Below are 24,002 nucleotides of genomic sequence, written 5' to 3' on the forward strand. Positions count from 1 at the left end.
CATCAATTTATTATATCCTTGTGCTTCTGAGTTCCTTGAGATGCAGTATTGCATCATCAACATCAATTTAGAGTTCTTAATAATTGTCAGAGATTCAATGCTACAGGACCTACTAAGATTTTGTAGAGGAAAGGGCAACCTACACATGACAAAGTCTCATTATTTTAGTGCAGTCCACTAGTACAAGTGGTCAGATAGACTATGTTGGGGAAGCTGAAACCATGATGAGTGTGCAGTGTAATTTTTTTTTTTATTGAGTTGGAATTCACATAACATAAAATGGACCGTTTTACCGTGAACAAGTCATTGGCATTTATCACAATGACGTGCAGCCACCATCTCCATCTAGTTTCAAACATGTTCAGGGTCATTGTAAAAGAAAGGTGACGTGGAAAACTAAAAACAAAATCAACCATTTGTATATAACTAATGATTTTACTTACGGGCAGTGAGAAAATAATAGGTTCTTTCAAAGTAAACACATTATAACCATCAGATTTAATAAAAACATCTTTCTATATAAAATTCTCACATCCTCATCTTTGACATCATTTACCGTCTTGAGCTGTAGCTGAACATCAAAGGATCTAAACTTATAAAGAACAAAATGTGCCAGAGCAAACTGATCATCTTGTTACAAAATGAGGACACAGACCCAGAGTCACTAACAAATAGTATATACAGATCCTCACAAAATAATTCTTACAATTAAGTCAAAAAGTCTTTTCTGAGATAATTTTCACTGGGTGAGAATAAAGTAGAATCAGATTCTTGACTCATCCTCAAAGTGGGCAGAAAAGTACCTGCCCAGTAAGGTGACCTGAGTTTCATCTCACCTGTTTAGCGTTATGAATAATGTAGAAGAACATCAAAGAGCACGGGGACTTGGTTTGCCCTCCGAGAACTTTTCTGTTTGGTTGAAGAGAGAATTACAGGAAAAACAGTTAAATGTTGGGTTACTCCCAACTTTCCATCCACTGAAATGATCTGTGGTAGTTGAGAGTTAAGCATAGTTGGGGTAACAGCATTTCCCTAAATGAAGATAAATTCATAAAAGGCGTAGTATCTGGGAACAGTCATAAAAATTTGATAAGCACTTATCTGAACTGGACATTAAAAGATCTGAAAAAATGGAGGGGAGTATAGAGGGTATTTTGAATAGATAGATGGTCATGAAAAAAGTCTGCCAATTTATTAGAGGTGCCGTAATCTGTGTAATTCAATCGCAATTAAAAATAAAACCAAACAAAATGTATGTATTGAACAGATAGCAGAGCTCTAGTTTGGGATAGCCAGATACCGATAGACCTCCTGGCCTTCAAAGAAATTACATCCTTCGGTCCTATATACATAACATAGTTAAACAATAACACCTCGGGCTTCCCAGGTGGCGCAGTGGTTGAGAGTCTGCCTGCCGATGCAGGGGACACGGGTTCGTGCCCCGGTCTGGGAGGATCCCACATGCCGCGGAGCAGCTGGGCCCGTGAGCCATGGCCGCTGAGCCTGCGCGTCCGGAGCCTGTGCTCCGCAACGGGAGAGGCCACAACAGTGAGAGGCCCACGTACCGCAAAATAATAATAATAATAATAACACCTCGGAAGATGTGCCCCAATAAAAGTAGCGTTAAGGAATGCTGTGTCTGTGACCTGGGGGCACGGAAGGGCTCCATGGAGGAGCTGAGATGTGAGATGGGGAAGATTTCCAGACGGATGGGAGGAGGATAGCGGATCCATTTGAGTACTTGGTTCTCTTATAAGAAGCAGCAAGTTTTAGGGATCCTTTTAGGCTCTGAAGCTTTCTTGTGAAAATCGTGATTTCATAGTTCATTAGCAAATGAATAAATCATTACAACTTATACATAGTCATCTTCAAAGATTGGAATCCAAAAATGAAATCACTGCTGTCATCATGGTTTTAGATGCCACAAAGTAAATTCTACTTTTTCAGCCATAAACTTAAGGAGCAAGGGTAAACTTTTTCAGAGTTAAATGTTTTCAGAGTGAAATAGCCAACACACCAAAAACAAAATGTAAAAGAGAAAATAAGTTTACATACTATGGTCATCCTCTTTCATCTCCTTTCATCTCCTGGAGTTACGCTAAATATTTCTGATAATTAAATAAAATGAATGCAGAAGCTGTCGCCTAGCTTGACTTGAAGTAGCAGAGGAATTTGAGTATTTTTTATTGGATGATATAATAGGATTGCTTCTTTCACTGAAGCTGGCTTAGGAGGAAGCTGGAATATTGTGTATCAGAAGTACGTGTGTTCTGGCTTTGTTCTGCCGAATTCCGTTCGACATCACTGAGTCTCCTCTTGAGCCAGGTTGACTTACTAACACTTACTTCCTCACTGCCATGGTGGATTAACGGTGGTTGCAAATTCTTCGTCACACTCTCCATCAAGATTTATTTCCCCCATCCTTGAATCTCAGCTGGCACTGTGACTGCCTAGCCAACAGGATGCAGTGGACATAGCCCGTGCCACTTCCAGAGTCAGTCTTAAGGAGGACTTAGAGCTTGCACTTCCTCCCTCTTGGGCTGCACCCTCTCAGAACCCAGCTGCCATGCTGTGGGAAGCCCAGGCCACATGGAGAAGCCACATGTTGGTGCACCAGCCAACAGTCCCTGCTGTCTTCCCAGCTGCCATGTGGCAGTAGCTGCCAGTCATGTGCGTGAACCTCGAATGTTTCAGCTCAGTTACACCTCCAGGGATTGCAGCCCCAGCTGACATCTAATGGAGCAGAAGAATCACTCAGCTGAACCCAGTAAACTGCAGGCTAGTGAGATACAACACCGTGATTGTTGTTTTAAGCTATTTCAGGGCAATTTGTTTCATAGCAATATGTAACTGAAATAGCTTTCCAAGGAAAATCCAGGAACTGAGACTGTGCAAGAGCTCATTCAATTGAAACTGTAAATAGATCATATTTTAAAAACCTATGCTTAATGCTTGTAACTTCTGAAAATCCCTAGGCAGAATTTTAGAAGCCTCTTGTTGTGGAAACTAGGCACCTTTAAGTTTATTTACCAGCTACATTAAGGTAAAATTAAAATGCCTATTTCATGGTTACACTTTCTGGTTCACTTATTTTTCCCGTTGAAGTAATAGATAAGCAATATGTAATGAGATGCCTTCTTTTGATTAAAAACGAGAAACAGTATTTTTCAGTAGAAAGAGCATGAGTCAGACTTTTGTTCTAATCTTGGTTCTGTTGCTTAAGAGCTGTATGTCCATGGCTAAGTTATCTAAGCTGCCTGAGTCCATTTTAAAAAAATTATTTTCAAGATAATATGTACTATACAGGATGAGCAAAGGTCAGAACTCATGTATGCTAAGAACCTAGCAGAGTGCCTGGCACAATGGTGGAGCTCAATGAAAGTAGCTTTTGGGGGCTTCCCTGGTGGCGCAGTGGTTGAGAGTCCGCCTGCTGATGCAAGGGATGCAGGTTCATGACCAGGTCTGGGAGGATCCCGCATGCCGCGGAGTGGCTGGGCCCGTGAGCCATGGCCGCTGAGCCTGCGCATCCGGAGCCTGTGCTCCGCAACGGGAGAGGCCACAACAGTGAGAGGCCTGTATACCGCTAAAAAAAAAAAAAAAAAAAAAAAAAAGTAGCTTTTGTTGTTATGAAGGAGGTGGTAATGTGGTTTTAAAAAGTAGTGGAAATCTGTCTTTTGTTCATTTTTTAGAGGGACATGGAAATATGGGTGTTCCTGAGCTTTATTGGAGATGGAGCCTAAAGGGTTAAAGTGAGGTGTACTTGCAGTTCTTCCTACAAACATGCATGTTTTATTGGACGGAATTCTGATCCCTAATCCTGTTCACACTACCCTGTTCTCACTTCTTTATTGCTATAGAGATTTGGTAAAGGGATAAAGGCAACTTCTGACTCGTAGTCTCAAGGGTAGAACTAATGGAAAATTCCTTTTATTCTTTACCTCCTGTCCTACTCCCTTTCCTCAATTAGGTTTACCTTCCAGTTGGATGGGAAACAACTTTATAGGTTGCTGGCTCCCTGCAAGCTGATCTTAGCTCCAAGAAGCCACAGTGTTCATAGGCTACATCTCCAGGGAGGACACATACACATCCAACAGTCTGATTTGTGTAGTCCAGGGGAAAGAAACAGCTGTGGCAGCCGACAGGATTCTGTCTCCGAAGTTCTGTCCTAGCCTTTACATAATCTGTTCTTTTCCTTTGTAAGTGTTGGTCACCTTTAATATGACAACTAGAGCAGTGCCCAGTAATTTCTTTGTCTGCTGAGTTCGTCTGTTCTTAATGATCGAGGGGAGGTGAGTAGTTGTAATTGGTACAAGTGAAGGACCACTCTTCTTAACTATAGGTTACTGTTTTCAGTGTCTTCTCTTAGCTGCCTGATTGGGCTACCTGAACCCCATTTTGGTCTTTGAAATCTAGGTGACCTTGGCTGTGGGTGAAATGCCAGTATATTATACTTGCGTGAAATATTGGTTTGGGGCAGAATTGAGGAGTTAAGTACCACAAATTTAACCTGGGTGATATCTAAAGGAATTATAAATTATTCTAATTTAGCACAAATATTTACTTGCCTATATTGATTTTGAGAATTTACATGAATATTGATAATTAAAATCTTAATACCTCTCAGTTTGAATACTGTAATTGCCTCTATATAGATTTTCTGTGATGTGAAATTTCACGTCCATTGCTAGAATCTTTAAGAAAAATCTCTGCTTTAAAATCAAATAGTGAAAGCTAGAAAGTAGGCATATGAATTATTTTAAAGTACCAGTTACTGGTATATAAGTGCAGGTTATATACAGATGAGCTTAAGGATAATTCATTTTGCCCATAAGTTTGTCAGAGTCATAGTTGCAATTATGCAAACTGCTTCAGGCTTTTGTCATTGTTGTTACTGATAGTACTGCAAACACATTTTAAGATATTACTACCCTTTACATCACTTATAATTACGGGCTAATTTAGTTTTGAAAGAAATGATAATATTATCTCATGCCCACTCAGAGCTTAAAAATATTTCAAAGCAGTGGAGACTGTGCTATACGAAACATAATGTGCTTAAAGCAGATTCTCTCAGGATTTAAGCTCTAAATTTTATTGCTTCTGGGACTCACATGATGGTTATGTAGTATGGATTTAGAGACAGTTTTTAAGACTCCTGTTGACATATGTGAGCAAAATGGTTCCTTGGAAACCATTCAGGTGTCCAGTCACAGTAAAGTGTGGATTAAAGATTCAGATGCGTATCGCGTGTGCTGACACACAACGAACTGGAGGGTCAGGGCAGCCTGGACTCTATTAAAGTACAGTGCATTTCTTCCAGTCTTTTAACCACCGCTGTTTGAAAAGGAAAAAGAAAAAAGTCAGCATCGAAATTATCTGTAAGGTAAAGCTACTGAGACTTCACCCCAAAGGCATGCTCTTATAGAAAACTCTTCTTAATCTTTGCAGTGCGGTTATAGCTGAAGACATGTGGTATATATTACAGTGCCCAGGGAATTCAACCTCCAACAGTGTGGAGTCACAATGAAGGCTAATTTCAGGATGAAGTGGGAGCCTTTGCTTCCTCTGTAGCTCTCTTACTTACCGACATTTCTTGTTTGCTGGACATTAGTCCAGGACTGCTGTGAGTGGGACAGGGCAATGGAAATTTAAAGGGGACCAGAGTGGGGACGTATGAACCTCTCTCCCCTCCCCTAGCACCCCATCCTCCAACATACACTCAGCACTTCATGCTTGGGCATCACCAAGTCTAACCCGGTCATTGCAAAAAGGGCTGAAGGCAGAGCTGTCCATGGTTAGGAAAAAAAAATGTTCTCGCTGTTGGTTGAAAATTCAGGTAATAACAGTCCTCTTGGTGTACAAAACTTATTAGAGGGCTGGGGAAGGAATGCTATCTCTCAGCAGCAGGCAGGAAGAAATTGCTGTTGAAAAGCTTACCTCTCTGGGGAGGAATCAGATATCAGACTTTGCCAAGCCTCAGGTCCAACCCATAAGGTCCCACCTACATCCCTCCCTCCCCCCCTGCGCCCCATCCCAGCTTTGTTAGATTGCTAGCATCGATCGCTGGCTTTTTCTGACCCAACAGTGGGTGCAGGAAAGAGAGCCAGCAAGACTTAGAGCAAGCAAGGTTGGGGTGGAAAACTGGGGCAGCTTCGGTAGGGAGAAAAAAAAAGAGAAGGAGGCGAACGGGGCTGGGGGCCATGGGGACTAAGCTTAACTGGTGCCTGCCAGCCTCTCTTTGATTTGATGGCCTTTATTCCTTCTAATTGGATAAAATAGGAAGTCACTGGCAGTCCCGCGTTGCTGGGTATAACTGATTTTACTCCGACCAGCCAGCAGCCCCAGAGTGCGGATGGAGGGAGGCGGGTGGGAGAGGAGGGAGGAAAAAGAAAGAGAAAGGGAGAAAGAGAGAGAGAGAGAGAACGCTTTTGGAGGAGGAGGGGAGAGGAAGGGAGAGAGATGGTGAAGAAGGGAAGAGCCGCAGAGGAAGAAAGTGAATGAGCGCTCGGGAAGGACAAAGAATAGTTGGTTGCCGGGTGAGGGGTGGAGGCAGGGCGGGGAGCGCAGTTACCGCCCCTCCTGGCCGCGCTCTCGCCTTCAGATCCCTCTGCGATGAGACTGTTTGCAGTGATGCTCGGAGGGCAGGCACCTGCTGCTCTGTAATGATTCAGCCCCTTTCAGCCGTCGCGTTAACACAACAGGATGCTGTTGCTACTGTCACTGCTGCCTCTCCTGCCGCCGCCGCTGCTGCCGCCGCCGCCGCTGGTCCTGCTTTTGCTTTTACTTCTCCTGCATGACAGTTGTTTTCTCCATCTGAGCAGACCCCAGCTTCAGATGCTCGAGGTGAGAAACATGCCTTTCAGTTTGGGCTACTGGTTTACTTAACTGACCAACAGATCAGCTCGGTTTCTCTTTTGGCCTCTGTCCTTCTTGACCAGCCGGCATGCTTTGGAGAAGCATTTAAAAGAACTGCAAAAGTGGCCCAGAAACAGCAGTAAAGAATTACAATATACTTTTATTTGGTAGTTGCTAGAGGCTTTCTTTTCTTCTCCGCCTGCTTTCCTCCTGAACTCCTCTTGCTTTCGGTAATGGCTCTGGACTTGGAGGACTTATCGATTTCCCCCTGTAAGATGCTGTATCATTTGGTTGGGGGATGGTAATGGACGGTGCGGGAGGCCAGGCCTTCTGGAGGTGAGCCGATGGAGATTTCTCCCCCAGACATGTCCGAGGCAGCTGCTGAGAGGTCCTCCAGCCCCTCCACTCAGCTGAGTGCAGACCCATCTCTGGATGGGCTTCCGGCAGCAGAAGACATGCCGGAGACCCAGACCGAAGATGGCAGGTCCCCGGGACTCGTGGGCCTGGCTGTTCCCTGCTGTGTCTGCCTGGAAGCTGAGCGCCTGAGAGGTTGCCTCAACTCAGAGAAAATCTGCATCGTCCCCATTCTGGCTTGCCTAGTCAGCCTCTGCCTCTGCATCGCCGGCCTCAAGTGGGTGTTTGTGGACAAGATTTTTGAGTATGACTCTCCCACTCACCTTGACCCCGGAGGGTTAGGCCAGGACCCTATTATTTCTCTGGATCCAACTGCTGCCTCAGCTGTGTGGGTATCATCTGAGGCATACACTTCACCTGTCTCTAGGGCTCACTCTGAAACTGAGGTTCAAGTTACAGTGCAAGTTGACAATGCCGTTGTGTCCTCTGAGCCTTCAGCGGTACCAACCCCGAAGAATCGTATTTTCGCTTTTTCTTTCCTGCCATCCACTGCTCCATCCTTCCCTTCACCCACTCGGAACCCTGAGGTGAGAACACCCAAGGCAGCCACTCAGCCACAAGCAACAGAAACTAATCTCCAGACTGCTCCTAAACTTTGTAAGTAGAGACAGAAGGATGATGATGTGTAAGGGAGAGGGGTGGGCTTGAGGTCCTCAGAAGTGTTCTCTAGAGTGTGTGGCTGTGTCCTTTTCTTCTTGGATTTTAATGGCATGGTTTGGTTTAAGTGTATCATGTGACTGGGATGCTCCGGGGTGGCGTGGAGAGAGGAGTGCAAAGACCGTGTGAACTGCTGGTTAGAACTGATGCTCTAGCAGCAACTCACTCTACCTGGATTGTTAAATCTGGGGTGGGGAACCCAAAACTTCAGCGTCTGGGAGCCATGCTTGAATTTCAGTTACATTCCACTGATTTCTAACACTTTTTAAGATTAAAACATCAGACCATCCATATATATATATATATATATATAAACATGACTTCTGTACAGCAGTGAGTATGATCCTGTGTCTTTTTGTTTTCCCATATAAACTTCCGATCACCTCTCCTCACCTTTCTGTTACCCTCTGCCTCCCAGCCAGCCCGAGCTGCCTGTTCTCTTTCTCCGTCTCTTCTTCCTGTTCCCTAAACCACTTCTCCCCACGTTTGTATTTTAATTGGTTCTTCCTGATACCGCAAGAAATCTTTAGATGTTTATAGCACTCACCTTTCAGCAGTATCAGACGGTTGCTGTCGTGCTCAGATAGTAGTTTGAGTTGCTGAGCCCTTATTATGGGGCAGTTTTATTTTATTCAGCACGTGGTACAAATCTGCATGAAAGGATTTTCCCAAATTAGGTTTTTTAAGTTTTATTGAAGTATGGTTGATTTACAGTGTTAATTTCTTCTGTACAACTAAGTGACTCAGTTATACATCTACATATATATATATACTCTTTTTCATATTCTTTTCCATTATGGTTTGTCCAATTAGTTTTGTTTTCTGTAATCCAATGTTTAAGTAGCTTCCTTGACAGTCATTAAAAAGTACAAGATCCATTAGTAAGGTACATCGTTTTTTTGTTTTAGATGTGTCCTTTTTATCCGTCACCTGAGTAAAGAGAGGCCACGCTCTTAAAACAATACAGAGCGATATACTGCTGTTTGTTCTGGGTCATTGCAATGCTTTAAAATGGAAAAGTTGTCAAGGATGAAACCATGACCAGTCAGATTGTTCTAAACGTCATTATAGAAGAGGAGTTTTCTATAGCTTTTTTTTTTTTAGTGTTTCTAATTTATTTTTGTTTCTCTATCTTCTATCACTTTTCACCATTGAGACTATTTACTTAGAAACAAGTAAAGGATCAGAGAATTTGGTTCTGAATAACGTGTGTAAAACGTCTTAGAGTTAAAGGAGAGTTGAGGGTAAGGATTCGGTGATGAAATACCCCTTCTGGTTCCCTCTAGATGGTAATGAAGAACACAAACATCTTTTTTCAGATATATTCAGTATGAAGGAGAGCCGTGTGTCCTAGAAACGCAGAAAAAGTTCATTTGTGCTTGTGATTCAAGCTCATTTCATACACATGAGTTTCTGTGGCAAAGGTTTAAAGAAAAAAGAGGCTTGTTTTTCAGGTGTAGTTAGGGAAGAACCTCCTTTCTGCAGACACTGCTTTGTATCTTTATCAAATCCCTGAAGTGTCATTAAAGGTCTGACAGCCATCACTGTATTCACCGCCTCTTCCCACCTGGCAAAGTGTCCGGGAAATAATACCCAGATGAAATGACAGGCTATAAAAAGCAAGTACAGATCTTGCAAAGAGAAGCACAATTCACCACGAAGACAAGGTTACTTCTTTGTCTTTATCATTTTCAACTTAAGTCTTTAATTAACATGTGCCTGAATAGGTTTAGCTGTCCAGAAAAAGAAAGAGGACCCTATGAAAAACTCTTCAACTAAACCCTGTAATTTTGTCATCAGAGGCAAACAAAGAAAACTCCAGCACAGTTTCCTGATCTAGGACCATGTTAAAAAGTATGTTGTGATGTTTTGAGAAATTATTTTTTAAGGTAAATTCTTCTACTAAGTGTTTTAATAGATTATACATTCCATGCAGTTTCTTGTCTTTTTTCCAAACCAGGACATTGATTTTTCTGGCATTTCTATTGAGTGGAAAAGATTTACTGCTGCCTAAAAGCATCACAGTGGCCGGTTCTGGCCAGATGCACAGCTGCAGCATTCTCAGTGCGTTGGAGATAAGCCTACAAAAGCTGTCTGGGAAGTAGTTTTCTCCTGAAAAGTTAGGGCTACACAGTTGGTTAACACGTTACTGCCTATAGGGTTTGCTGTGTGGCACACTCTGGGTTAATTTTTTGAACTAGTGCCTGAAAACAACAAAAACACGAATATCCTAAAAATTGTGCGTCTGTATTCCTTTTATTTTGGAAAGGGATTTGGTCCAGGGAGCTTTGTTTTCAAACACTCATAAGTGGTTGCTTTTGTCGGTTAAGAATCTTGTAACCATTAACGAAAGGAAAGCAAAAAAAAAAAAAAAAAAAAAAAGCTTGGAATTAGGTTGTCATTTTGCAATCTGTTTCCCTTTTTGCTCTTCCATTAAGAAACTGTCGCTTAGTCAGAGAAGAACCGGGTCTTTTCTTTCATCGTCCTGCGTGGTTTTGACATGCACGAAGCTGTCACAGCTTTAATTTTTTTAAAAGGCATTGTCGTATCTGAACCATGCTCTTCCGTGGTCTCAGGACTTGATTCTCCGTTTCTCTCTGGCTCAGCATATTCAGCGTATTATGCACAGAGCTGTAGTCTTCAAGGTCATAGTCTGTTGAGGGCTAATTGATTCTTCTTTATCCTGGAGCCTGCGAGAATGGAAGAGAGACAATCCTAGTAATTGTGTCTGCTGTGTTATTTCCCAAACCAATCTACCTATTAGCACATTAGGGTTTTATTCCATAAATACTAGAATTACCCTCTCCCTCACTGACTCTTCTAAAATCCAGACGCTCTTTGTCTTTATTATAATAAAAGGCAAAATGTCACCTTTTAAACTGCCTAGAGGTATAGGCTATGTCAGCCGTTCTAAAATGTGTATGTCTTTCATAAGGCAATATAACTGCATGTTCTCACCGTATTAATCTATGCATACATGCAGACATTAAGAAATATAACACAGGGCTATAATTTAATATATAGACTATATATATAATATGAAAAATTAAAATATGTATATGTAATTCTAATATTTTTCTACATAGTTAGTGGTTTCCCACTATGATCATTATATTGTGACTAGTTAAGTTTTTAGTTTTCATCAAGTCACTTAATACTGGAACCATTCGTTTGTTTTCCTTGCCTGGGCTTTAAGATTTTTCTTACCCTCTGTTTATATGGAAAGATCTGACTCTGGGAGATTGCAAACTTAGATGACTATAAAAAGAACTGATTAATTGAATTGTAACCAGGAAACTAGCATACCATCTTGAAAGAAAATGTATTTTTGGATGGGACAACCTGCTTGACAACAGACTCTTGGTTATTAGAATGTATTAATATTTTCATCTTAAGCCAAATTTGTTTTGCTTTGTCTTAAATCTTTGTACTGTTGGGTTTCATGGCAAACCATTGTTACCAGAGTGACAATATGAAGTACTGCCATATGCAAAGTTCAACACAATTAATTGAATATACCATAGGATTTCTTCCCTTCCATTGAAAAGTGGCATTCATTTTAAGTCCAGTAGATTTTTCTAGGTCTTTGCAATTGTACTTATAGTATTTCAGAATGGTGATTCCAAATAACTTTTCTCTGCTTTAACCATATTTATTGAGAGCCTAAGATGGAAAAAGCTGAAAGCTCCTCAATTTGAACCAAGTAATTTTATAAATCTACTGATGAGGAAAGCCAGACTCTGAACGATTTAGTAAAATTACGTCTTTTACTAAAATTCACAAAACTCTGAAAGATTTAGGGAAATCCAAAATAGTAGGAAACAGAGTAATGTCCTGTCTCCCAGAATTTAATCCTAAACAGTTTTCTTCTATCATTTTTCCCCTGTTCTAGAGAGTTAGAGCTGAAGACTAACTCTGGTAGTTTAAGTGGCATCTGCCTGGTAGTTAAGGGAAGTACTTCCAGTGTGACCACTGGTCACATGTGTATGGTTCACTTAAAAAATTAAAATTAAATTTTCTTCTGATTTTCTTCTTTTGCTCTCACTACATTTTCTGCAGTTATGGCCTTTTTTATTTCATCACACATACAGTGTTCCGCTTGCTTTTGAAAACAGCTTAGGTTTTTCTAGGGTGATCTCTTTCTTGACAGGCAGCAGATGGCTATACAGCTCACCTCTTTCCTGAATATCCCACTTTGATTATTTCTCCTTATTCCTTCCTCTCCCTTCCCACCCTCCCAATTATACCTTGACTCTTTCTTATTTTCCTAATTATGCCTTGGTGGCCTTATATGTCAAAATTCCATTGCATTCTAAGATATCAATGCATCTTCACCTGCCTTTTCTTTCCTATAGAACTTCATTGCATTTTAATACCAAACAGTATTTACACATATTACAAAAACACATACCAAAAGATGTCTCCATCCAGTAAACAATATACTGGTTTGTTACTGGCACCATCGATTCAAACTTTCATCCCTTTTCTTTATCTCTCCTTCTTTTCCACTGTATAAACGTATAAATATACATGTCAGCATTTCTGCATTCCCAGAAAATCATTATGTCCCAGGCCATACATCTCTCTTCTGTCTTCCTTCCCTTTTAATAATACCTCATCGTATCCTTTTAAAACATGAAGGAGGAGATAATTTGTAGATTGAGAAAGGCATAAAAAAGTTATGACTTGGGCTTCCCTGGTGGCGCAGTGGCTGAGAGTCCGCCTGCCGATGCAGGGGACACGGGTTCGTGCCCCGGTCCGGGAAGATCCCACATGCCGTGGAGCGGCTGGGCCCGTGAGCCATGGCCTCTGAGCCTGCGCGTCCGGAGCCTGTGCTCTGCAACGGGAGAGGCCACAGCAGTGAGGGGCCCGCGTACCGCAAAAAAAAAAAAAAGAAAAAAAAAAAAGCTATGACTTATCTAATGTTACTCTTGTCCACTGAATCTATTGAACTTTCTATCAGCCATAAACTATACCATGCCTGCTTTTAGGCCCGTGTTTGCATTTTTATTATTGTTGTTATGTCCATGTTTCAGTTTTCTTTTATTGTTTACTCTTTTTCTTTATTCAGCGAATACATCTTAGATACCTACTGTGGGCCAGGCACTGTTCTAGATTGGTTATATCACAATAAAAAACAGTGAAATCCTTGCCCTCATAGAGCTTTTGTTCTAGTGGATTTTAAGAATCGATTTGCACAGCTCGAGTTATTTCTTTACTTTCCTACACAAATACTCTCTGAATTCAGTGTTTCTTCCCCTTACCTTCATTTTATTCACATTTTGACTGCCATTCCTGTTCCTCCCATAGTATTCCTCTTCTCTATCTGTGGTCTACTGAACACTTACCCAGGAATGTCCTTTATCTTAAAGCGACACCCATCCCATCTCTGCTACCAACAAGCTGGGTAACTGGCTGATTCCTGTTCGGCCTCTATGACACTATTTAACCAAACCATTGAAGTGGTTGGGAAGATAATATCTGTTTAGGAACACTCTCTTAAAATGGAAAATATATCCATAATTCTGCCATGTAAAGAATGTAAGATTACTTTCAGATTGTAGCAAGTTGATAGCTGTAAATATTTTTTTTCAATCATACTTTCTGCGTATTGTTATGGCTTACAGAACAAGGGCATTAACATAATCCTGAGGATTTTTAGTTTCATTGTCCAGAGAAAGGCTGGAATCTGTCATTAAGTTATCTAGTTCTCAAATTGAAAAGGAACTTGGGTTTTATATATTGTTCACACGAGTAGGAATGAAATAAGATCGATCTTCATCATCTTAAACCTTGTTGCCATCTTTACTGCAGTGAATTGAACCCACTGTTTGTGTGTGTGTATATGCATTCAAAGGTCATTTCTGAATAATATAATTGATATTCTGTAATCATACAATTTTATATGTTGAACATTTGGAGAGATTATCTGAGTGACTTCCTGAGGGAGGAAGCTCAGATCTGGAAAAGCGAAGTGACTTGCCCAAGGACACTACAGCTACTTAGTGTCAGTGCTGAGACCAAAAACTAAAATAATCCTTTTCTTCTCTATACCCTGCTTTTCTTTTCCAAGTTGTTTGTAGCCTTTATGTTCAAATAGTATGTATTGCCTTAATTTAAATGATTGTGATTTCCTGTTTATTATTTAAATCCTAACTAGTAAAACTTTCATCACTCCACTATAGACGTCTTCTTTAGAGAAGAGAGTTTTACCCCTCTGCTTTTGATCAGTGTAGGACGCCCCTCTGGAGTGGAGGTTGGACATCCCTTTCCCGACAACGTAGTATATAGGAGAATTTTTAACAATTAAAGTTAGCCCCTACTGAAGTGTGCTACTTATTTGGGAAGAATTTAGTTTCTTCTTAATGGAAGTATTCAATCAGTGACATTGTTGAGGAACATTCATGCTCCAGGCAGATTACTGAGTAGTTTACGGCTGATATCTCTTACAGCTTTGATTTCTGCCTTGCCCTAGGGCACTAGCTTTCCAGTTGGGCAGACCAGAATTTTTTTTAATTTTTATTTTATATTGGAGTAGGGTTGATTAACAATGTTGTGTTAGTTTCAGGTGTACAGCAAAGTGATTCAGTTATACATACGCATGGATCTATTCTTTTTCAAATTCTTTTCCCAGTTAGGTTATTACAGAATATTGAGCAGAGTTCCCTGTGCTATACAGTAGGTCCTTGTTTGTTATCTCTCTTAAATGTAGCAGTGTGTACATGTCAATCCCAAACTCCCAGCCTATCCCTCCCCCGCACCTCCCCCCCCCCACCCCGCCGCCCCCCCCCCCCCCCCCCCCCCCCGCAACCATAAATTTGTTCTCTAAGTCTGTGAGGGGCAGATCAGAATTTTAATCTTACCTGCCATTCTTCACAGCCTTGAGCAAGTTAGATCATCCCTCTGAATCTGTTTTCTCATTTATTCATGAGAATAGCAGTATGCATCTCTTGAGGCTGTTTGGGGGATTGAATGAGTTATGGGAAAACACCAAGTCCTGAGCCTAAAATATAGTAAATATGAAACCAGTACCAGTTTTCTCTCTCATTCTACTTTGACACCCTTCTTCACTTTATTCTTCTCCTCCTTTGATCTTCACATAGTTTTGTAACAAAATTTGGAGAGTAAGTTTGGGAGTTTGCGAAAGCTTATGCAAAACTTAGAGTTGAAGAAGCATCATGGTGCAGTGGAAATTGTATTGGAAACTTGACATCAAATCCCAGTTCTACCATTTATAAGCGGTATGACCTTGAACAAATCACTTCACCACTTGAGATTTAGTTTCTACATCAGAACAAATGGGAATGTTAATCCCTAAAGCATTCATGAGATTGTGTTAAGGGCTACATAAGTTACTCTATGTGGGAAAAAAATTCCTGATATTAGAACAGGGCTTAAGAAGTATGAACTTTCTTCTTCCTCTCTCTAGCACCATTCATATAAACAGTATTCACGTATGTTAACATTCCTAGGAATAAATTGTAGGGAGTCTTAACAAGTGGATTAATTTGTTATGTGTTAGAGTGATACAGAACTTTACTAATTTCCTAAACCGTAGTATCATTAAAAAGAGTGATTTTTCCCCATAAAAGATTGGTTAGGATACATAGATTATTACTGTTTGGGTAATGTCCAAAAATCACGGTGTGAGGGGCTTTCTTACAGAGAGAATGATAAGGAGTTACCTGTAAGAGAGAAAAAGACAGGTAGTAACTAAAATTGTGTTTGTCATGAAAGTACCTTCTATGGGAAGGTTAGCGTAGTAAAAAAGAGTCCATACAGTTTAGTGTAGTGCACAGAAAGAGCTGAACCGAAAAGATCGTGAATCCTTCTTTATCTGAATGGAAATGATGTTCACCTAACGTTTTTCGTTGTCCCAAACTGGAATTTCTGGACCCCAAAAGATAGGAATTAAGCTGTTCTCAGAATTTCACAAAACGCATAAAAATAATAATTTACATAGAATAATTTTACACGAGCCGAATTAAACATAGATGTTATTTTAATTTGGTTAACAATACAATATATATATATGAATTCTACAAATAATATATGTATGTTTAGCTTATACATATAGTATCCTAAATAAAAGGAGAAATGATTTGATCATTACTTAATAACTAAAATTGGGTAAATAAAGTCACTTAAAGTATAGAGGAAAAGGTTGTTTATCAATAAGTTTAAAAACAAAAAGAAAAAGAAAACTCTAGCCTCATATCTACAAACATGTATAGTAATCAGTAATAATATATGTGTTTTCATTTATTCTTTACTGTAGAACTAGAAATATGTGAAAACTTTTATGCTTTGGACATCTTGATTCTTATTTATTCAAGTATGATAGATTTGCTGCAGAAATTGGACTCTGAATCAATATTGGAGCAATGAGACCACCACTTCTAAGGGGAAAATATTTGACAACATACGAGGGCAGATTTTACTGGGATATAGGCTTTTCTGACAGTGCAGTGGAAATAAGCTGATAGACCCAATAAAATTTGATGAATTATAATGGAAAGCTTCCTAAGGTAAAGCATTTAAAATTTTTCATCAAGAATATAGTGTGACAGGACGAGACTTGATTTACTATAATTTTCAGTGGTATGCACTTGAGTGTTTGAATTGCCTTTCTTGAGGTACTGCTGTCTCAGCTGAAGGGGAAATATATGAGCTCTATTTTAAGCAAAAGTTAGTACAGAATTTAATACTCATATAATTCTCTACTTTAAAAAAAGTGTCTTCCAAATTCATTTTATTAACAACTCATAATTTAAAATTAAACCAAATGTCCATATATTCATATGCATTTGAAGATGAGAGCAACGTTGTGGACAAGGACGGTGGCCACAAAGGAAACATAATTAACAGGCAAACAAATGACACCAGAAGTTTCAAGTCTTAACTTTGCTACCTATGTTGGTGTCCGATGTTGATATAATTTTATTTCTCTAGTTTTCCTCTCTTCTCCGTCCCCTCATTTCTTACGTCCTTGCCATCCCACAATTACTTTTCTCTTCACTCTCCCCACCATTCCTTCTTCTCCAGTGATCTTGCTGCACGTCTTCCTCATTTCTCCCACCCTCCTCTGAAGCCAGGGTCTCAGAGCATCAGAGGATATGGAGCAGTTGGTCTAGACCTGTGGTTTCTCCCTAGATGGGGTGGGGGAGGGAGAGTGAATGAGACCTGAACCACAGACTTGACTATGAACAGCCTGATGACTTTCATTGTTGCCTCTTCCTTTGCTAAGTAACAGGAAGTATTTGTTTGATGAAATATGTTGGTGTCATGCAATAAAATCTCCATAAATAAATGGAATGATCTAAAGACAGTGGGATTGAACTCTTGTTAGCATTTGTTTGTAATCCCCTGGTGGAGCTTCCTGGGTCATAATTGCTTGGTCTTCTGGGAGCAAAAGGAATCAGTAACCATTGATTGGTACATGATGCTAAGTATTGCCTACAAAGCAAATCTTCAGAGTTATTAGTGGCAGCACCGAGTGTTACAGCTCTGATCTTTCCTTTCTATAATCCTTAGAGCAAGCTGGATTTTTACAGTTTTCCCGTCAGACAACTCTTATGATTTTTCAAAGAGAAGAGAAAAAACAACATCATGTCATCTGTGAAGACTTGGGTTTACATAGGGAAAAATATATATATATATATAAAATAATTTCTTCAGTCTTTTTATCTTTCTACTTCAATGACAGCAAGGAGATATCTACCTTAACCCCTGCCTAGGAAGTTCAGTTTCATATGCCTGTGATCCTCTAATTATAGTTCACCTGCACTCTGGAACCTCAGGTACACATAGCTACATTTTACTAATCAGTAAACTATTTATAAAAACACTGGGATCAATATAGTAAGTCTTTGGCCTCTCAAAATCCTTGGAAATTAGTTGTTCTAGATTGCTGAGTTTTTTAAATAGCTGATGCTTTATCACCTTGAAACTTTAATTTTATCCATTTTGGATCAAAATCTTTTGATAATCTATGCTACTTGTTAATGGGATTTATCAAATATAGAATCTTCATAATGGTGAGTCCGGTAATGTCTTGAGGACATAGTGGGTTAGGTTACAACTTTCTTGAAAACTGAGCTCATTAGGACATACTGAGTTATATTGGGAATTCTAACCCCAGACCGATACATATTTTAAATGTACTGGGTTGTTACATAATTGCAATTAGAATTTCAGAGCTTTGAAGGCATCATGGAGCGGATTTAAACCAAATCTTTTCTTTTAGCACAGAGAAAAAATTATGAAAACTATCTGTGCCTTAATTTCCTTGTCTGTGAAGTGGTGGCAATAATTATACCTCCCTCTTGAGGTTGTTTTGAGGATCAAATAAGTTCATGTATATAAAGCATTTGGAGTCGTCCCTGGTACATAAGCCTTATGTAGTGGTGAGCTACCATTATGCAGTTTTTTAAAATTAAGTTGCATTTCCTTGAATTCTAAATTTGATGCCTTGCTATTGCTATAACGGGCTTGAAGAAAGGGACAGGAATTCCAAGGGACATATTGACCAAGACGTGGCTATGCTACCATTTTCATTTGGTTTGCTCACGTGGCTTTTCCTCTGTGTGATTTGTGTTACCATCTTATCTGCATTGTTCTCAGGAATTAGAAGGAGAGCTGAGAAGGGTAATCATCACTCCACCTGTCAGCCAGAAACAGAGCTCCATGGTTTAGATGGGTTGAGAGAGGAAGCCCTCCTCGCTGGCAAAATGCCATCTACTCACGTTGCTGTGGACAAGCATATGGGTGCATACTTTAAATTTACTGCTGTGACTTCTTACTCTGCCACAAAATAGTGTGCAGGTCCGGTCCATAAGAAGACAATGAAATTCTCTTCGTTGTTGGAGAGCAGTTGCAGAAGCTTCAAATTCTATCATTTTAGCAAGGCAGAAATCTACTCATTATCCAGATGTAGTCAATAAATTAATGTGATGATTGGAGCTGTCCATGATGAGATAACAGTGATTTGGAAGTATCTGAATTTTATGAAACAGGATTGCAGGAGAACCATTGACATTTTAAGGATGTAAGAGCTCTTACGGATAAGCTGATCAAAATATTTTACTTTACTCCTGAGGAAACCAAGATACAGAAATGTGAAATGATTGGCTTACATATATTCATAGTTAGTAAGAAACAGAGACAGATCTAAAAAATGGGGATGCCACCTCACTGTGCTTTTTTTTCCAAAAGCTATGCTCCTTTATATAAATCAGTTAAATGTTTAGGGTTGGAAAAATTTCATTTTTTCCATTTTTCCATATTCTTTATTGAGTGACTCAGTAGGCTTTGTTCTAGGAGTTCATCTCTAAAGGAAGAAAACAGACAAAAGGATAATAAGTAAGTAAGTCAATCATGTACTATTTTAGAAGGTGGCAACCTGTATGGAGCAAATAGCCAGCATAAGGTGGTCATAGCTCTCGGGGAGAAGCACGGTGATTTTAAATAGAATGATTAAAGTTGGCTGCCTCGGACAGGAATGAAGATGCAGACATAGAGAATGGACTTGAGGACCTGGGGAGGGGGAAGGGTAAGCTGGGACGAAGGGAGAGAGTAGCATGGACATATATACACTACCAAATGTAAAGCAGATAGCTAGTGGGAAGCAGCTGCATAGCTTCGTGCTTTGTGACCACCTAGAGGGGTGGGATAGGGAGGGAGGGAGGGAGACGCAAGAGGGAAGAGATATGGGAATATATGTATATGTATAGCTGATTCACTTTATTATAAAGCAGCAACTAACACACCACTGTAAAGCAATTATACTGCAATAAAGATGTTAAAAAAAAAAAGTAGGCTGCCTCAAGAAGGGAACAGTGAATAAAGACTTGAATGAGGGTACTTAGTTCAATTTAGGGATAAAGGAAACAAGGTGGGCATTGAAAGATATATACAATTCTGATGGGTGTCGGTATATTTCAGATTAAAGGAAGGTCAAGAGTGAAATGGGCATGTAGGCACATAGTAGGCCAGTTTGATCGGTATGAAGGGATTGGTTGATAGCTAGTGGTTATGAAGCATGCACTGTGTGCTCCATGTTTCACATGGTTATCCAATCTTCACAGAAAAGCACGAGCATAAACTAATGGTCCAGACATTAAAATAATAAGAAGAATGATGATGATGATGATATAAATAGTGCAAGAGAGAGTGGAAAGAAAACCATTAGTATAAGAGAGACTAGGAAGAAAGAATTCCTCAGGACTAATTGAATATGGGGAAGGAAGGAAGGAAATGATTTTGCACACATGAGTGATTTAGAGGTCGTTAAATTAATGAGTTTCTGAATGACAAGGTCATATATTTATTCAACATGTATTTATTGTGTCCTGCTAAGTCTTTGCATATCTATACATTTACAGAGTGAGTAGATTCATGGTAGGAAGTGACTTAACGCTCCAATTTCCAGGAAGTATTCGTTGTTTCTTCCTGAAGGGGCCACTCAGTTAAATAATATTAATTGTTCTTCCCTTGATATTCTATAAAGATTAAAATGGATAAAATACAGAAATGCAAGACATTTTTACTTTATCCTATATTGGCATTATTCATTGTTGCTGGTGAATCACAATTCTTTTGGGATATATATCCTCTTTAATAAGTGCCAGTAATTTGTGGACTGAGGTTTATTTTGATGTGGAAATTGCATATGGAATTGCGTATTGGATTTATAGTCAGCCCATTCTACTGTAAATCTCTGTGTAGTATCCCCACAGCGTTACTACCTCGCCTTACAAATCCTTTTATGTTAGTGATGCTATGTGTGAATTCTCAGCTTGTAATTGTACCGTTATTACAAAAAGCACATAGGAAATACTATTCCTCCAAAATCATTATTAATATTTTTCTCTTTTTTCATGGAATATTCAAATAAGGCTAAATATTCATGAAAGTCCACAAGTTAGTTCATTCAGTTTGCTCAAAATATGAGTTCTGAAGTACCACAGTTAATGTAAGATTTCGACAGATTTCGACAGCCTATTAATAATAACATTCTCAATTTGTAGCTCCTTCATCCATGTCATTTTAGTGATATATGCGCTATGTTCCAGGGAAAGGAATATTTCAAGGTTAAGGAGGCAGTCAACATGTTGGTACATTTATTCAGTTTTTCAAAGCTGGTAAATGGAAAGAGGCAATATAATTTCTACGAGCACCGTTCAGAAACAAGCCATTGATACGGGAGGTGTATCAAACATAGCATGACCGTAGATGTAGGCAGTTAATACAAACATTTCCTTATTTAGTTGTTTATTTAAAGCAGTGATTGTTAAGTCAGTAAAAATAGCAAATAATTTTTAGAATCAGGATTTTAAAAGTATAATGAAAATACCTCCATTGATTTAAACAATGTATTAAAAGAAAAAGCTTGAGCAAGAAGTTGCGTATCGTATTTTAATGTGATTAGAATATTTAATATTTTCTGTTCAAAGGTCCGTTCTCATTTGAATTAAAACTCATTCAGTGATGCAAAAATTCCAATTTCTATTCCTTCTTGCCTGCTGTCTGATCTTGCTGTGTTTCTTGAAAGGAACTTATTTTGTTAACAGTTCTTTGTCTTTGCACCAAAATGTCTTAGGGTCCCAAGCAGTAAAGAGAAAGCTGAATTTCTCCATGTTAGCTTGGAAATTAGGATTTAGTTCTACCTACTTCCCTTTTCTGCATACTGAATGCGTAAACCCTATAAACTTATAGGACTCTTTGGCAGAGAGACTTCAAAATCATGTGTTCAGATGAAAGTGAGGCAGAAATCTGAGACTGACTGTTTTTCAGCATTTCAAAGTCAGCCCTCTTGTGCCCTGCTTCCAGGAGAAGGAATGGAAATCACCATAACTCCAAGTGAAAAACCCCTCTAGGAACAATACACGAAAGGTTCAATTTAGATTCATTGACTTCCCTCTTTGGTTTTCAGACTGGCAGATAGAAGCAACATTTTCATATTTTTCAAGGGAAAAAATGAGAGCCTGGTTCCCTGTTCCTAGTATATCAATTTCAGTTTGCCTTGAAACTGACAATGCACGGAAAGCCCTGGAAACATCACCCAAATTCTAGATGGTTTTTCCTCAGTCTACTTTTGTCCATCTAGGGTGTGAAGATCAAAACAATGGTATCATTTTTTTATGAAGTTAGTCAAATTTTTGAAAAGTAGAATTTCCTAGGGAAGCATAGTGATAAATGTAATTTCCTTATATATTAAAATTACCCCTGCTTCTAATAGTACTGTGGATTTGTGGAGATGGAGTAAGTGCTTGCTAGAAAGATGTTTTTCACCAGGTCAGACTTAGAATTCACGTGTGTCTTCCTCTCGCCCTGTTGGATCATTTATAAGGTCTTCTTTCAAACTTAATCATTAAAACTGGCTGACTGATTTTGATGACTGACACACCCAGAGTATTTCAAACAAGTTATCAGTTCCGAAATGCATTTGCCTCTTTGAATTTTTTATAAACAAGGTCTTCTGACATTTTCCCACACGTCGTAACCAGGTTCAGCTGCTTGCTGCTCATAAACCAATAATTTGAGAGCCACGTGTCAGTAAAAAAGAAACGTGCTTTAATCAGAAAAGCTGCAATCTGGGGAGAAGGTGGACTCGTGTCCAGAGACCAACTCTGAAGATTCTGCTCAGCCATGACATTTTTTAAAGGGAAAAAGCGGGAGAAGAATCTCAGTGACTCATCGAGGCTTGAGGCTGGACTCTCATCATTCTCCATTGAGTGCAGACTGGCTGACTCTCTTCAGATGTTATCTTACCTGCTGTGATCTGCCTGCAGGAGTGCTTAGGGGGGCTCTAGGGCCTAGAGAGCTAGTCATTTTTAACTGCTTAATTCTTCATTCTTCTTTTTATCTAGGAAAAGAATCAACAGGTTAGACAAGGCATGGTGTGCCGTCAGGGGAGCACAGGTCAGGAGTTAGTTTCAATTGCTTGGTGATCTCCGTCCTATAATTAGGTTCTTTTAAGGTTAGAGGAGAACAGAAATGGGCAAACAGGATAGGGGCAAAAGAGCTGCTTTCAACATGATGGTGCTGCTGAGAGGGAGGAGGGGTGACCATGCTGCTTCTTTAAAATGTGTGGTCTTGGTTAAAGGTCCACATTCCCCCTGCCTCAGCTGTTTAATCCCTGCCACGAGTCCCAGGCAGGATTCCCTGGTAAGATGTATTGTGCTTTGTGACGTCAACGGAGTGCTCTGTGTGGCTGAGCTCATGAAAATCATCCTGTTTATATCACTAATGGCTCTTGATCGGAAAAATATGAGTGGAGGTGATTTTCAAGAGTGTAGGTGTTGGGTTGGGTTGGTTTTGGCTGTGTGCCAACTAAGACTAAGATTGTGGAATGAGTCTTCCTGATGGTGAGACTCCTGGATTACCAACGTCACCACAGAGCTGTTTCACCTGGTATATTGGGGCTGCTGCTGGCTCTATGCATGCCGGAGCCGGAGTATAATCCCAGATCACGCTCGGGCATCATTAATTATACCAAGTGTTACTCTCATATTCAGTTGGTTTTTTTTTTTTTTACTTTCCAGAGCAAAACACTAGTTTTCTCTTTAAATTCTGTAGTATAAGATTCCTGTTGTTTTGAGGAAGTAGGAGGTGTCTTGTCTGTAAGCATTGCTGACTCTGACAAACCTACAACTTTCATTTCGAAGTAGAAAAAGGAGAAAGATGTGTTGGTGTCCAGAGCCTTTATTTTTATAATCGGTGTGGATCCAACTTCTGCTACCAACAATAAGTCCTTTTTTTCCCCCTTTCATTTAATAACAGTTTTCTTTGGGTTATGCAGAATAGAATTTTTTCCTTAACATTCCTTGATAAAGGATATTCCCTTTAATATAAGAAAGTAAATATCCAAAGCTTGCAGGCAGGGTGTACTGCTGGTGTATATGGAAACAATTTTGACAACTGAATCCATTCTAGCAATGACTTGCTTAAGCCTCAAAATATCCCTGCTGTCATACTGCTTATTTTACATTATTCTAGATGTTCATTATCTATTTCTCGTTCATAATGAGAATGAGATTGATAAAGGGCCAATATGAAAATTTATAGGGAAAAAA

At 39.6% G+C, this 24,002-nt stretch overlaps 2 protein-coding genes across 14 annotated transcripts in view; both read left to right on the top strand.

The window, feature by feature from the left end:
• NRG1 (neuregulin 1) overlaps positions 1-24,002 on the top strand; it is a 1,021,360-nt gene that overhangs the window by 895,351 nt on the left and 102,007 nt on the right. For 5 of the 13 annotated variants that reach the window (XM_073798673.1, XM_033848754.2, XM_033848755.2 and 2 more), the window contains exon 1: positions 7,078-7,866. The exons of the other annotated variants lie outside the window; for them this stretch is intronic. In XM_073798673.1, the coding sequence (XP_073654774.1) occupies positions 7,200-7,866 (667 nt within the window). In that variant the 5' untranslated portion in view covers positions 7,078-7,199. Of the gene's footprint in view, positions 1-7,077; positions 7,867-24,002 lie in introns of those variants that run through there. 13 annotated transcript variants of the gene reach the window in all.
• LOC141277506 (uncharacterized) lies at positions 6,448-6,886 on the top strand. The gene has a single exon (XM_073798679.1). It carries the CDS (start codon positions 6,703-6,705, stop codon positions 6,883-6,885), a length of 183 nt encoding a protein of 60 aa, XP_073654780.1. The 5' UTR covers positions 6,448-6,702; the 3' UTR covers position 6,886.

Source organism: Tursiops truncatus, chromosome 21 (assembly GCF_011762595.2).
Source record: "Tursiops truncatus isolate mTurTru1 chromosome 21, mTurTru1.mat.Y, whole genome shotgun sequence".
Classification (NCBI taxonomy): Eukaryota; Metazoa; Chordata; class Mammalia; order Artiodactyla; family Delphinidae; genus Tursiops; species Tursiops truncatus.